This window comes from Girardinichthys multiradiatus, chromosome 15 (genome assembly GCF_021462225.1).
Source record: "Girardinichthys multiradiatus isolate DD_20200921_A chromosome 15, DD_fGirMul_XY1, whole genome shotgun sequence".
NCBI lineage: Eukaryota > Metazoa > Chordata > Actinopteri > Cyprinodontiformes > Goodeidae > Girardinichthys > Girardinichthys multiradiatus.
The window spans coordinates 6,882,763-6,897,734 of NC_061808.1; the positions used below are offsets into that span (position 1 = coordinate 6,882,763).

Genomic DNA, 14,972 nt, shown 5'->3' on the forward strand with positions numbered 1-14,972 from the left:
ATTAGTTGCTATGTAACAGGACCATTCAGAATTAAAGTGGATTCATTCAGTGGTTCTGAAACCTGGCAGCTTTCCCCTCAGTAGGGTCACAGCTCAAACTTTGGGAACCATTAAGGTAGACTAAATTCAAATACTTTTTTAAACGTGTTTATGAATGAGGTGAGCAAACAGGATAATAAAAAATATCCAAAGTTTACAAGCATGAGTTTTCACAATGAAACATAAAATCCCTTCAGTAATCCTGAAGCTCAGATTTGAAGATGTCACACTGGACATAGCTTCAGAGACAGAACCTGTTTAATTAAGATGCTTTTGAGGATTTTTAAATAAAAGTATTAGTCAGTTTACATCAGAAATAATTTCCTGATTTATATTATGAAGAATTGTCGCCCTCTTGTGGAGCATCAGGAAATAGATGTTTATTTATATGTGAAAATTCATGACCTCCAGTGATAAAAAATATCAAAATATCAGAACTCGCAGCCAAAAAAAAGGCAAAAATAAATGCTGATGAATTCATTAAAATGGTGTGCATGGTGAAATAAAACCCAATTAAAATTGCAGAAACATTTTTTATAGCAGTCACTAAATCAACCTGGAAGAATATCAGATATCAGTTATTTGTTGTTGCTGCCTAAGAGTTCACCTCTTTACGATCACCGTGATTGGGAGTTTGAGGGAATCCTTGGGGGATGTTAACAGTTTATATTCCCAGAGCAAATGCATCAAGACAAATTTGGCAAGAATTCCCTCATCTTGAGGTTGTTAAAATTAAAACCATTAAACATTAAAACAGCATTCATCTAAGGCAGAGGTCAGCAATTTTTGCCCTCATTCTGGCTAAATAAAACTTGTTTAGAGCCACAAATGTTACATTACCATTAACAAAAAAGGCAACTTATAATTAAAAACAAATATCTGCTAAAAAAAATCAGCTGTCATTTTTAAATAACCACTATTTTATTTATCTTTTTAGGCTTTAGAATAAAGGGAAAAAAAAACTTTTGCACAAAGAGGTTGGATAAATTTCTTCTTTGGGATGTTGATATTTGTAGAAAATGATGTAAAACTAAAAAGCACATTCTGTATCATTTTAGCCAAAGTTAGTAAGAGCCATTGTGGAAGGTCCAAAGAGCCACTGCAGACCCCTGATCTAAGGGGTAATTGAGTAAATAAATGTATAAATGTGCAGATTTATCTTACTGTATCTTTCTGAAAGAGAGTTAATTCCACACAACATTGCTTACAGATGAAGTGAGGAAATTATTGATTATTATTATCCGAGATCAACTTTATTTCTTTCTTTTATTAATTTCCTGTGACAGTTCAACACATGGGATGTAAAGGTAATAAAGGAACATGTATATGACGTATGAAGGAAACAATAAAACTAACTACAGCCCAAGTTTATAAATGAAAAAATAGGACATCCTATGAAAGCCTGTGCTTTTCTAACACATGTGGACCTGTGGGTATTTAAAATCACACATAAAAAGACCTTTTAAACTTTTTGTAAAATGTAATGATAAAATAAATGTCTGGTGAGGAATAGGTTAGGATACTGAAAATGACACACAGGTGTATCCCATCAGGTGTACATGATTAGACCAGGATTTTAAAGGTGGTTTGCCCTCTTTAAACCTCAGACTTGTAGCTTGGTGTGTTCCTGACTGCTGAAGTGACACTGAACCTTATTTCAAGATCTTAAGAGCTGTCTGAGAAGATTGTTTGCAGCTTTAAGAAATGGGCTCAAAGGAATTTGAAATCAGACATTCTACTGATTGAAAAATATTCTACAAGTGGAGGATACTAGAAACGACTGCCGACATGTCCGGGTCTGGGCATCCAAGCAAGTTTGCCCAGAAAGTGGACCACAGCAGGCTGAAAGAGGTCTCCAAGCCCTTAAAATGTCATCATGAGACCTACAGCAGGTTGTTGCTACTACTGATATGGAAGTGCATGACTGTGAAAGAAAAAGTGCACAAGTTAGATTTTTATGGGAGGTATGCAGAAAGCTTTGCTTTGCCACTGAGTCGTTTGTAAAGCAAAGTAATGAAAATTAGCTTTATTGCTTTATTTCACAAAATGTTGTGCTCCATAAACTCTAAAAACCCCTTTTTTGACAGCCTACTGACTATTGTTCTCTGAGAGCATCTATTGTGACTTTTGAAAAGCCATTTAGACTTTCAAATTACCGTCTAAGTCTTATCTTCAGTTTTCACACTTATTGTAGACTGCAGCTCTATGGTTTTAGGAGCACATATGCTCACAAGGAACAAAATATATCTATCTTAGATTGTTATATGGAATGAAAGCGGATAAAACCGTCAGAAACCGTCTTGTCTGAGGAGATGTTCACACTATAATGTACACAGATGCTCCCTGGTGCTCATTTCACAACAAAACAGATCTGAAAAGCAGGTAATAAGATGCTAACAGGGCTGACAAATGGAAAAAATGTTTCAGTTTGTGGAATTGATGCAGCTCCCTGAGGGACCCCAGTCACTGCTGCTGTCTGCTCTGTTAAATGTTCAGCTAACACAAAAGGGCAATGGGAGAAAATACAAAGGTTACTGGGTCGATCTGCCTTCAGAGCTTCCCTCATCCATTTTCAGTGTGTTTGGAACCATCTGATCGTTATTTGATGGAGAATGTGCTTCCACCGCAGTGATCATGTTTCATCCGGCTCAGAACGACGGGCAGAATGAATGCCGAGCTTGAGGCGGTCGCAGTAAATGATAAGCATGATCATTATCACGGTTGTCATTATTGTTGACATAATGATGTCAGTTAGGGCCTCTTTTTCCTTGTAATGGTAATAGGAAGGTCAGTCAGTCATTTTCTACCACTTATTCCATAGTGCGTCGCGGGGAAGCTGGTGCCTATCTCCAGCAGTCTATGGGCGAGAGGCGGGGTACACCCTGGACAGGTCGCCAGTCCATCGCAGGGCAACGCATAAACAACCATGCACACACTCATTCATACACCTAAGGGCAATTTAGAGTGACCAATTAACCTAACAGTCATGTTTTTGGACTGTGGGAGGAAGCCAGAGTACCTGGTGAGAACCCACACATGCATGGGGAGAACATGCAAACTCCATGCAGAAAGACCCCTGGCTGGGAATTGAACCCAGGACCTTCTAGCTGCAAGGCAACAGTGCTACCAACTGCACCACCATGCAGCCCATAATAGGAAGGTATAGAGAAAAATAAAATTTTGTCCAGGAACACTAAGGCGTTGGCAAATTCTTCCTCAACAAGTGGCTTTATTGGTTTCCAGCTCCATTCTGGGCAGGGTATGCAAGGTAATAATCTCCTTATCCACAGAGGTCCAAAGTGTTGTGTTTGTCTGAACTGTCTCCTCTTGGAATTAAAAGAACCTGCCAAGAACCATTTGACTTCAATCAACAGCCATATGGGGCACAAGACCCCAAAAACTGCACCCCTCTGAGGCAGCTATAGTAGGGTTCCAGAGACAGACAGGACTTATTTGAGAGATTACAAGTCTCAGCTGGGGATCCCCCCAATGGAGCTAACCACAAGACAGAGAGGTCTGGGGGAACTTTGTTTCTCCTCTTTAATCTCTGCAATAAAAATGCTCTTTGCAGTTTAAATAAGCTTTTTTAATTGATCAAATCTATTTTGCTGGGACCATTTTTTGCAAAGTTGCATTTGTGGCAGCAATCCTATGTTAGATAAAATCCACAATTTTCAATAATTAAACTTGTGATCAAGCTGATCACATTCACAGATTCACAGATCAATTCACATTTTTACACGATCGGTCACAAAGTTTTTAATATATCTGTTTTGGGTACTTTTGTGTTCTAGATTTGTGTCAACGCAATTTTTAAAAACAGTGGAAAGAAAACATTAAATTGTTAAAAAAAAAGAGTACACTATCTTTCAGTTCAGGGCTTTGAAGTATAAATAATCTATACATTAAAGTGGAATTGTGGAAACTAAGTACACCCCCTAAAATCTAAATTCATTCAGAATGTAGACACTGTAAGGTCGTGAAACAGAATCTAGTGAGATCTAATTCCAGGACCTATAAAGCAGTGTGATTCATGAACAGCAATGGTGATTTCCGGTCTCTGTACAAGCAGAGCAGGAGTTTGGTCCGCATTGCCGGCACTAAGTCGGACCTGTTCCCGGTGCATGTTGGACTCCGGCAGGGCTGCCCTTTGTCACCGGTCCTGTTCATAACTTTTATGGACAGGATTTCTAGACGCAGCCAAGGGCCGGAGGGGGTCTTGTTTGGGGACCAGAGGATTTCATCTCTTCTTTTTGTAGATGACGTGGTCCTACTGGCCCCCTCTAGCCAAGACCTACAGCATGCACTGGGGCGGTTCGCAGCCAAGTGTGAAGCGGCTGGGATGAAGATCAGCTCCTCCAAGACCGAGGCCATGATTCTCGACCGGAAAAGGGTGGCTTGTCCTCTTCAGGTTGGAGGGGAGTTCCTGCCTCAAGTGGAGGAGTTTAAGTATCTCGGGGTCTTGCTCACGAGTGAGGGAAGAATGGAACGGGAGATGGACAGACGGATCGGTGCGGCTGCCACAGTAATAGGGGCGCTGTGCCAGTCAGTTGTGGTGAAGAGAGAGCTTAGCCGAAAAGCAAAGCTCTCAATTTACCGGTCGGTCTACGTTCCTACCCTCACCTATGGCCATGAACTTTGGGTCATGACCGAAAGAACGAGATCCCGGATACAAGCGGCTGAAATGAGCTTCCTCCGTAGGCTGGCCGGGCACTCCCTTAGAGATAGGGTGAGGAGCTCGGCCATCCGGGAGGGGCTCGGAGTAGAGCAGTTGCTCCTCCACATCAAGAGGAGCCAGTTGAGGTGGCTCGGGCATCTATACCGGATGCCTCCTGGACGCCTTCCTCGGGAGGTGTTCCAGGCACGTCCCACCGGGAAGAGGCCGAGGGGACGGCCCAGGACACGCTGGAGGGACTATGTCTCTCGGCTGGCCTGGAAACGCCTTGGGCTCCCCCTGGAGGAGCTGGAGGAGGTGTCTGGAGAGAGGGACGTCTGGACGTCTCTGCTGAGTCTGCTGCCCCCACGACCCTGTCCCAGATAAGCGGAAGACGACGAGTACGAGTACAATGGTGATTTCTTTTTGCCTCTTGAAATTAAAATTTTAATGTTTCAAGTTGGAAAGATTACTCTGAAAGTAGGAGGGTCTCATTCAGCCTCAAGATGTGAATCAAACATGGCTACTCTACATGTAAAGGGGGTGGATGTGGCCCAATGGAAATAGTTTTTGTCTTCCAATGAGAATGTGGTGCAGTTTCCCAGAGGCCTGCAGATCTGCATATCGGTGAATAAGTGTGGGAACTTTCTAGCTACGGGTGAGTTAATGAGACTTTGTTAAAGTTGTTTCAAGTGGTTTTCATGACTAGAAAAACACTATAATTTCAGTCTATTTACTTACTATAAAACATAATGCCGACAGCTGCCTTAATAAACAGTTTATTTACGCCTCGGAAAGTTTGCCTCTCCTTCAAACATTCTCCAGTCATAATACAGTACTGCCTTTGGTAGTGAATGTGTTGCTATAGAGTTTGAAATCATACAAGGATGAAAATTAGTGGTGCTCAGTGACCAGGCTAATTGCTGTTTGACTACTTTCAACAACACAAGCTAATAGCAATGAATGTCTTTGCATTTTTTTTGTTTAAAATACAATAGAAGTATAGTCCAAAATACAATACTATGTAACCAGTTGATTTAAATTGGTACAATTCATCAGAGCTACAAACGAAATGATACCAAACGATGGTGGAAATCTCTGTGCTCATCTCCACCAGCTTCCTAACAATTTTTGGATCCATACATCAAACAACAACATGGCCCAACACTTAATCTCTCCTCTTAAAATACCAGGATTTGGCATATAGAAATATAAATCCTGCTTGTGTTGGCCATTGTTGTTCAGCAACTACAATCATGGCGACATGAAAAACCAATGAAATAATAATAACATTAAGCACCTTATTGCTTCATGAAATATAAACGATTGAATGAATTGAACTTAATAGAGAGAACTCTTTCCATATTGTAATGGACATTTACAAAAAATATGTAGGCATAGATGAGAAAAACTTAACTGTTGTCAAATGATGAATAATTCATTGTGTTTGACTTTGTTTAAAAGGACACAGATCACTGTGTTTTTTTTTTTTTTGTCTTTTAACTTAAAATTGGAAGTTAGTGAGTCTATAGATACAATTTTAAATGTTTTCATAAAACATGTTTTCTCTTCTTTCTCTGACAAAATTAGGTATTTTAACCTTTGTGTGTTCCATAGCGACTGGTCTTTAGGGGCCTGGTTTTACCTCTGTTGGCTGCAAACATGAAAAATCAAAACATGTTGATAATAAAATCAATATATCAAAATATACTACTTACATTTCATTTACTCGAGTGCAACACATAAAATATGTTATGTAAATCCTTTTTGGCTCATTCTTTGGCCATTTTGACTTATTAAGTATAGAGAAGCCTGAAGGTGGGGCTAGCTCATTTGTGCAAATGAAAATGTATTGCATTTTGCAAGCACATGCTGATTGGATGATTTTGGATTGATCTTAATCATGTGTACACCCATTGATATATATTACTGGATTGGACAACATGTAACTACCTCATGACACACATGCAGGATTGCTATGCATTGAGTCAGGATGGCTGCAGAAGCAGCGTCAGAAGTACACAAAGCTGGTTCTTTTTAAAGAGCAATGAAGTTCTATGAGTAGAATCCCATCTTGTTTTGGACAGTTTCACTTGAATGTAACTGATATATAATTGACATGAAATGTTATTTGTGAAAATCCTTGAAAAATAAGCAATGTACACAGGTATGCCATAAAAAGTAGTACAGTGTTTTAAATATGTTAGAAAACGTTTTACCGGTTAATAAAGGTCAAAAAGAATAATATAATACAAGGATTACAATAATCATATAATGTAATTTGTTAGCGAAGTTTATTAAAGGTACATAGAATCTAAATTCTTGGACATTTTAGCATTAGGCTACATTATGGCTAGCATTTTTACTTGTCGCCACTAGTGTTTTTGTCTTACCTGCTCCTTTATGAACAAATATTAATTTACCGCACTTTGGTGTATCAGTGCCCAGTGCTTTTTTTTTTTGCCCTCTCCCTCTTTGGCTGCCTCTCTCGCTCTATTTTAAAAGCTCTGCACTGCTGGGACAGACAGCCTCAGAAAAAGAAAGGAGGAGGTGTCTGGGAGCTTCAGTGAGTCTGATTCACGAGTGAACCACAGGAAAGGCATGGATTGTTTATTTACAAAAGCACGACCTGGACAGAGCCTGATCCAGGAAATGTTCCGGTGTTCCCCATAGCCAGTCCTCCAATGGGCCAGGTGACAGGGGTCATATGAATCCTCTTTTTATTCATCAGTTTAGAAATTTCAGCATCAAGGGCAGAAACCAACAAACAGGCAGCTTGAGCTGTTAGACATCAATTGACAGCATGGCTTGTTTGTAGCATAGGAGGTATACCTGTCAACACTATAATGGACAGCTCCCAGACTGCTTTTAGATTTCTGTTTAGGGAGAGTACATATTTATATGTATCATAACATCAGCTTTAATTAGAGCCATATCTTATAAAATCAGATAAGAAATAAAGGTGCTAAGAGTGGTTTTGTGACAGGACAGCATGGTTTTGTTGACAAGACTCAATGCATAGCAATGGCACCTACATGTGCACATTACTACCTACAGTGGCTAATAGGCGATGTCCAATCCAGTAATATATTTCGATGTGTATAACATATGGTTGAGTGTAATGCGAGGTGCAGATGGAGCCAGAGCAGTTTAATTGCTTTTAAACTGTTGTGGGTGGAACTATTTCCTGTTTGACCTACAATGACGTCATTTAACAGTCAAGAACGGATAGGTTAGCTTGTTGGATGGGTAATCAATCCCAAGTGAAACATTGCGAGCAGTTAAAAGAGGCAGGAGCTTTTCATTTCTGTTGTCGCTACCTACAAACTTAAAGATGAATAGAGTGGACAGAGAAACCCGAGGTTTGTTGGTCACCAGACGTATTATCACTCAAATGAAAAATAAAATAAATAGGTTTTCCTCCAAGAACTTTTTAGTTAAGTATCAAATACATCCTCAACAAGAAAGCAATGAGAACAAAGACAATTCTTGACAAATTTGGGATCTATGATGCATCTCCTTGAAACGCCCTATGTATAAATACTGATTTATTTATCCCTTGAATTTTTGTTTGTATTATGTCTTGAAAAATATTAAGCCATGTGTGGAAGAATATTTAAAAAACAATAATAACCACGGCTCTGATTTGTGCCCTCCTTCATTTTGAAAAGTCAACAAATAGCTAAAAATTGTATTGTGTTGTATATAGTGAGGTTTAGGTATAGGCTTAAGCTCTTTGATCAGTTTGTTTGCTTCAAATGAAAGAAAAAATAATTTTGCCATGATCTTAAATTGTTATTGGTACTGGATTTCATTTCTGAAATAAAATCATTGTTCCATGTTGGAAAAGGACAATTCTCTCCACATATACCTAAGTAGCTAGACACGCTAAATGTTAGAAATAAATTTAAATAAGAAAAAGAGAAGAAAAGTCTGGGCTACAACCCTGATAACAGCTATTAATGGCCTTATATCTGACTATCATAATGAATCAAACCAAACCAGTCAACCCTCCCCCCGGTGCGCGCATGCGCAGAACAGTGCAGGGAGCTGTCCGCGGCAGTCGGTGCTGGAGTGTTTCACCCGCAGCAGCTTCACCGGACACAGCTACAGGAGACATGGAGGAAGAATTGAAATGCCCTGTTTGCGGTTCCTTCTTCAAGGACCCGATCCTGCTGCCGTGCTCCCACAATGTCTGCCTGTTGTGCGCCCGGAACATCACTGTCCAGACGCCGGATGGAGAGACTCCGGTGCAGAGCCGTGCCTCCGGCAGCTCTGACTATGACTACCTGGACATGGACAAGATGAGTCTGTACAGCGAGACGGACAGCGGGTACGGCTCCTACACCCCCTGCCAACTCAAGTCTCCAAACGGGGTGCGGGTTTTTCCGCCGGTCGCCCACCATCGGAACTGCTCCCTCACCTGTCCGCTGTGCCACCGGAGCGTCTCGCTGGATGAACGGGGGCTACGGGGGTTTCCTCGGAACCGGCTTCTGGAGGCCATTGTGGTGCGGTACCAGCAGACCCGCGGCATCCCGTGTTCTTCATCTTCCTCGGCGGTGAAGTGTCAGCTGTGCGACCGCAACCCGGTTGTCGCCACGGTAATGTGCGAGCAGTGCGATGTATACTACTGTAACGCCTGCCAACAGCGATGCCACCCGTCCCGCGGTCCGTTGGCCAAGCATCGCCTGGTGCCACCGCCGAACCAAGCGGCTGGAGGGGCGGCCAGCGGCGGCGGTGCTGGAGGAGGCAGCGGTGGTCAGCAGCCGCCCTTCACCGCGCGAAAAGCGGGGACCTGCGTGGATCATGACTCGGAAAACTTCGGCATGTACTGCTGCAGCTGCAAGGCTCCAGTGTGTATGAAGTGTTTGGAGGAGGGGAAACACGCCAAGCACGACGTCAAACCGCTGGCTGTGATGTGGAAGCAACACAAGGTGAGTGGATGCACAATCAGACAAACTCACAGTTATGCACCTCTGAAATACTAACAAATGATATCTGTGGCAAACCGGTTTTCATACAGAGGTCAACGAGTATTTTGTCTTGATTTATTAGTTTTGTCCTGTTTATGGTCCAGACAAAGACTTGAGGGAGACATGATTTTTAAGTTTTCGTTTTGATTACTTTAATCAATATGGACGGAAAATTTAACAGTTGTTAAAAAGAATAATACTTTAAACATTTATCATTTATCTTTTTGTGCAGCTTTCCTCTGCATCTGTTGTATAAGGGGACCCCTCTGACAGCCAATCCGGGTCAAAACCTGTCAACCGGTGAAGTGTCGCTTTTTGCTGCTTGAAAGGGGCGGGGCTTGAACTTGGGCTTTTTTCTATATTTGGATAGGCTACGTAGTAGGAGAGTTATGGCTGCTACTCACAGGAATCATCACAAGTCTGGGGGCGTATAGAAAATGCAGATATTTTAGGTTATGCAGGTGGTTGCGACATCTTTTTCGGGCGGAACTGGCGAGAGAGCAGAACATTGCAGAGAGGCATCCTTGTAGAGGCAGAAATGACATACTGACATCTGTTGTTTCATAAAAGGACAATGTACAGACCTGTTTTATATAGGGCTATATATAAAGGCTGCATCCACACAAAAATATTGCTTAATCCCTTTTCCACACAAAACCTCTGATATATCAACGATAAACTGACCGAGGAAATGTGATGGTAACTTTATGGCTACCCCATTTCTATAGTTATTGGCCTGCGGTCAATACACAAAGCATGGGTCTCAAACTCCAGCTTTTAAATTTGTCTCCAGAGCTTCATTGCATGCTGAGGAGTCAAGTCAGGGATGTGTGTCAGGTTTGTTGGACCACTTCTAAAAGTGGCAGGACAATGGGACTTTCAGACTGGAGTTTAAGAACCCTGACTATGACCCCTGGCTATGCTGAGAAACTATATGAAAATATTCACTTTACTCACCAGAGACACATGAACAATTAATACATTAACATTTATGCAATTACATAAATGAATATTAAAGCATGTACAGAGTGGTGCAGAACATATTTATTGTATTTTAACAATAGCTTTAACCTCATTATGATTCAAGCTGTGTTGGATGGAATTGTTGTTGCCAGCTAAATCAGCAGGTATAAAAAAGTCCACACAATGCCCAAAGGCCAATCTTTAAAGGCAATTTGCAGCCAGATCCTTTTTTTAAATTGTAATTGGAGCTTGGACTCCTTACATATCGCTATAAAAGAACCATCATGGCAAGAAATTGTTTCTGTTGACAAAAAGCATTTTCAATCAATGTGCAAATTACAGGTAATGTGTGAGTAAAGCTAACCAACATTTTGGTAAGGTGGCCTGGTTTATGTGAACAAGAAGGTTTTGGTTTGAGGACCTGGGGACTCGAGTTGGTGTATGTGGCTTTACCATCACAGTAATGTAGCCAGGAGCTTGACCATGTAAGGACCCGGAAAATTAAAGTCAGGATTGATATTTTTTTAATGAACGGGTATCCAGTGAAAAGAGAGTAAAACGGGAGTGAAATGAGCTCTTCTGTTTGTTCCAGTCAATAGTTTTGCTGCAGAGTAAAGGTTGCAATATTTCTTAAAAAGATATACATAAGAAATTTGCTTGGTTTCATGTGTATACACACAGTTGCATACATCTGAATTTGTTTGTGCACACAGTTTTCTGAACATCAGGGTATACCATATTTCAGTAGGAAATCCAAGCCTTTGTACATGAGGCCCTTGTTACCCTTAATATCTAGTACATGTTTCAATTGGTTTAACTCTCTGGCTGTTGCAGTACAGGACTTTGTTGAATTCTTGCAGAAAACAGCTCTTTATACCATTTTTTAGTGAATTAATCTTGTCCATTCTGAGATACAGCGTTGGATTCGCTGTATGTGGGGCAAATTAGATGTGAATGAACACATTAGAAAATAATTACTGTGGGCATGTAAAGTGTAAATGTGGGATGAGTCATATCAGCCACTGGCCTACATCTGTACTGTAAGTGGGTGCATATGAGGAGGGAGGAGGTCAGCTTTGGTTCATGCCTTAAAGGCTTTGGGAATAAGGTGGACTAAAATCAGTGGGTAATTTTTTTTTACTCTGTGATGCCTGTGGTTACACATCATAGAGATGTTAATATGCTCTGGTGTAGAGCTTGCACAATATATTGAAAATCACAAATTCTTATCATCATATCAAAGGGTGCAATATTGCAATCGCAAAGGACTGATTGGATGTAATATTTGATAGACTACTGTATTTAATGCATAATGCATTTGCTGCTAAATATATATTTAGCCTGTTAGATGTACCTTTACTATTCTTTATGGCCACACCAGATCTAGAACTTAGCAAATTAGAGTGGTCAGAACATGGTGATGATGGAAAAGAAGAAGATGATTTGGGAGATGTGAGTCATCGTAATATTACAGTAATGTTTTAATTTTCTCATATTGTGCAACGCTGCTTTGGAGGATTATTTCACATAATTTATCCCTTTCATTGGTTTTGATAATATGGATGTGAAAATATCTTGGAAAAACTAATGATAATGATAATGATAAAGTGCAAAAATGATTTTGATAGTTGTGATCATTTAAGAGATTGTCTGATATAAATAATGTAAAACATGTAATTTGGGGAGTATGAAGTAGAAATAATTTTGATTTAGCTTATTTTGTCTTCAAAACAATAATTAACGTAGACACATGAAAAAAACTTGATTTTTTGACTAATTGTAAAATAAATCCTGCTGTCCTTTGCTTTAATCTCTCTTTGGAAAATAGCTGTACTTATAACACATTGATTCTTCCATTAAGACATTCGAATGTCTTCAGGGACAAAAAGACTGGACGAAAACCTGCTGATACTAGTTCTCTGTCCCTCTACTCTGTCTGCCGAAATAGGAAAATAAATAAATCACCCACCTGTTTTATTAGGGAGTGATTAATGGTCTAATCCATTTTAAATGCCTCTTTCATTAATTTTAAAGATGAGTCTGCTCCTGGGCTGAGGTCAGCTTAAGTTCATTTCCCTCAGGTTAGTGGTGACCCTGCTGAATTTTATTAAAGATCCTGCTTTGAATGCATTTGTGTCTCATGTTGGTATAATGAAGGAAATCCTGATTTGATCATGCAAAAATAAAGACGTTCAGATTTTTCAAAGTAAGGTTTTGTGGAGATGTTATAATCAGTCAGCATCAAACCGATAATTTCATGGAAGGTTGAATTAAACAGTGCTAACCAGCATTAACAGCCTTAACCATTATTTGACTCTTACCTAAAGTTATTAAATTAAGAGGAATGCAGTGTAAAAACTGTCACATCAACAGCTACAATGTTTGTTTTCACCACACATTATTTTGTGGTTAGATAGCTATAGGAACTATATGGTTTGTAGTGGTGAACATAGAGCTTGATTTTACTGGTTCCGACCCCCACCTATGATGATGAGATATGGATCACAAGATACTGGATACGCGGGGCTGAAATGAACTTCCTCTGAAGGGTGTCTTAACTCAGAGTTGAAGATAGGGTGGAGAGCTTTGTCATTCGTAGGGAGCTTGGTGTAAAGCAACTATTCCGCCGCAACTACAGGAGTCAGTTGAACTGTTTGAGAAGGAAGCATTTTGGTTGCCTCCATTTGGTGGTTTTCCATGCATGTCCCTCTGGGAACACACCCAGAATCCACTGGAGGGGCTATATATGTCCTTTCTGGCCTGGTAACACCTTGGGATTTCCCAGAAGAAGCTGGAGAGCATCTATGCCAAGTGCACAAGACAGTAATTTAAAATTTATTGTGCTGTGCAACTGAAAAATCTTGATGTTAGTTCTAAAATAAACAGTTTTGCAAACGTATTGTTCTTTGAAACTATAGTAATATCACATTATCTAACTAGCATGTAAATCTGGGGAATTTAGTATAGTCATGTAAAAAGGCCTCAGGAACAGGAAGCAAAATGGTTTAAGGAAAGTAAAAACCTTGAGACTGTAGAGCTGTTTAAGTTTAGGTTATTTTACCTCCTGTCCTTTTTTATAATGTAGTATTTCATAAGGTTATCGTCCTCTCATCCAGACATCATTGCACAAATCAAAAGACATTCTTTCTGCTTTGTGCTAAATGGGTCATTTGGACTAATCTCTGTGTGTCTTTCTTGTTTTTTGGGGATTGGAATCCTGCAGCCATTCTATCTACCATTTCTTCCCTACACATATTAGCTTTTTCCCTCTTTTTCTAGCTCTTATTATAGCCTATCTCTTATTTACATCCTCCTCTACCCTTCATTTACCCTTCTCTGCCGTCCTCCATCCTTTCTCTTCATATCCCCCCATCGCACAGTCTCATAAATGGGCTGTGAAAATCCCATTAGGATGCAGAAGTGAGAGGGCGTTGAAAAGTAATCAGCAGTGTATGAACAAGAGGTGGGACACATCTTAGTTAATCTGGTGTCCTCCATGCTGAATTTGATCGATGACATCGTCTTTTCAAAGCTGAAATGGCTCTTCAGTTTTTGAAGTGTCACTCACTGAGATCAATGAAGTCTATTTTATTTATTTTTAATGGATTGCACCGGTTTCCTTCAACCTGCTTTGGTGGGTGTAGCTTTTTCCAGCTTCCTCCCCCATTTTCTTCTTGATCTCCTCTTCTTTTTGCTCTTTCTCTATTCTTTCTTCCAAAGCTTCATGGCTCTCTGCCTGTGACCCAGAAAGATTTTTTTTCTACAGTATTACTGGATGACGGGTGTTTTTGTTAAAACATTTCTGACCAGATCGTGTATCTTTGTAAAGATTAATTGATATTGAAATGCTGTATTTCCTTCTCCAAAGCCAAAAACGAGCTGGACGTTTGGAAACAAATCCTGGAAATGGAATTGACAGGCTCTGTAAATCATTGGTTGTAATTTTTTAACCATTAATGGAAAATGCGTGTGTCTTTTATCTGTTATAAGCCACTAATAGGAACAAGATTGGTGTTGTCAGACTGAACAAAAAGGAAAATCTTGGTTTCAGCAGACCTTAACCACAATAAATTGTAAGCTTTTACACTGGCAAAAAAGGGACAGATAAAAAATAGAAAATGTCTGTAAACAATTCAATTTGATTTAATCATTTTCAATGTCAGAATAAATCTGTAAAAAGAAACTTAAATATGTTTTAAAATGTCGCCAAGCTTTATTCCATTATCTAATAGAAAAGAAACCTGAGTTTACTGAAACAAATTATAATGTTTTTTAATATTTTATATTTATAAGATGTTTTCAGGTATGTTTCATGTTGGGGTTATTTAATTTGGCTTTCGAAT

At 39.8% G+C, this 14,972-nt stretch overlaps 1 protein-coding gene across 3 annotated transcripts in view; it reads left to right on the forward strand.

Moving 5' to 3' along the window:
• Positions 1-5,818: 5,818 nt before the first annotated feature.
• LOC124882032 (E3 ubiquitin-protein ligase TRIM9) overlaps positions 5,819-14,972 on the forward strand; it is a 70,067-nt gene continuing 60,913 nt past the window's right edge. For 2 of the 3 annotated variants that reach the window (XM_047388134.1, XM_047388135.1), the window contains exon 1: positions 5,834-9,627. In XM_047388134.1, the coding sequence (XP_047244090.1) occupies positions 8,656-9,627 (972 nt within the window). In that variant the 5' untranslated portion in view covers positions 5,834-8,655. Of the gene's footprint in view, positions 9,628-14,972 lie in introns of all 3 variants that reach the window. The other variant, XM_047388136.1, reaches the window with a different exon arrangement.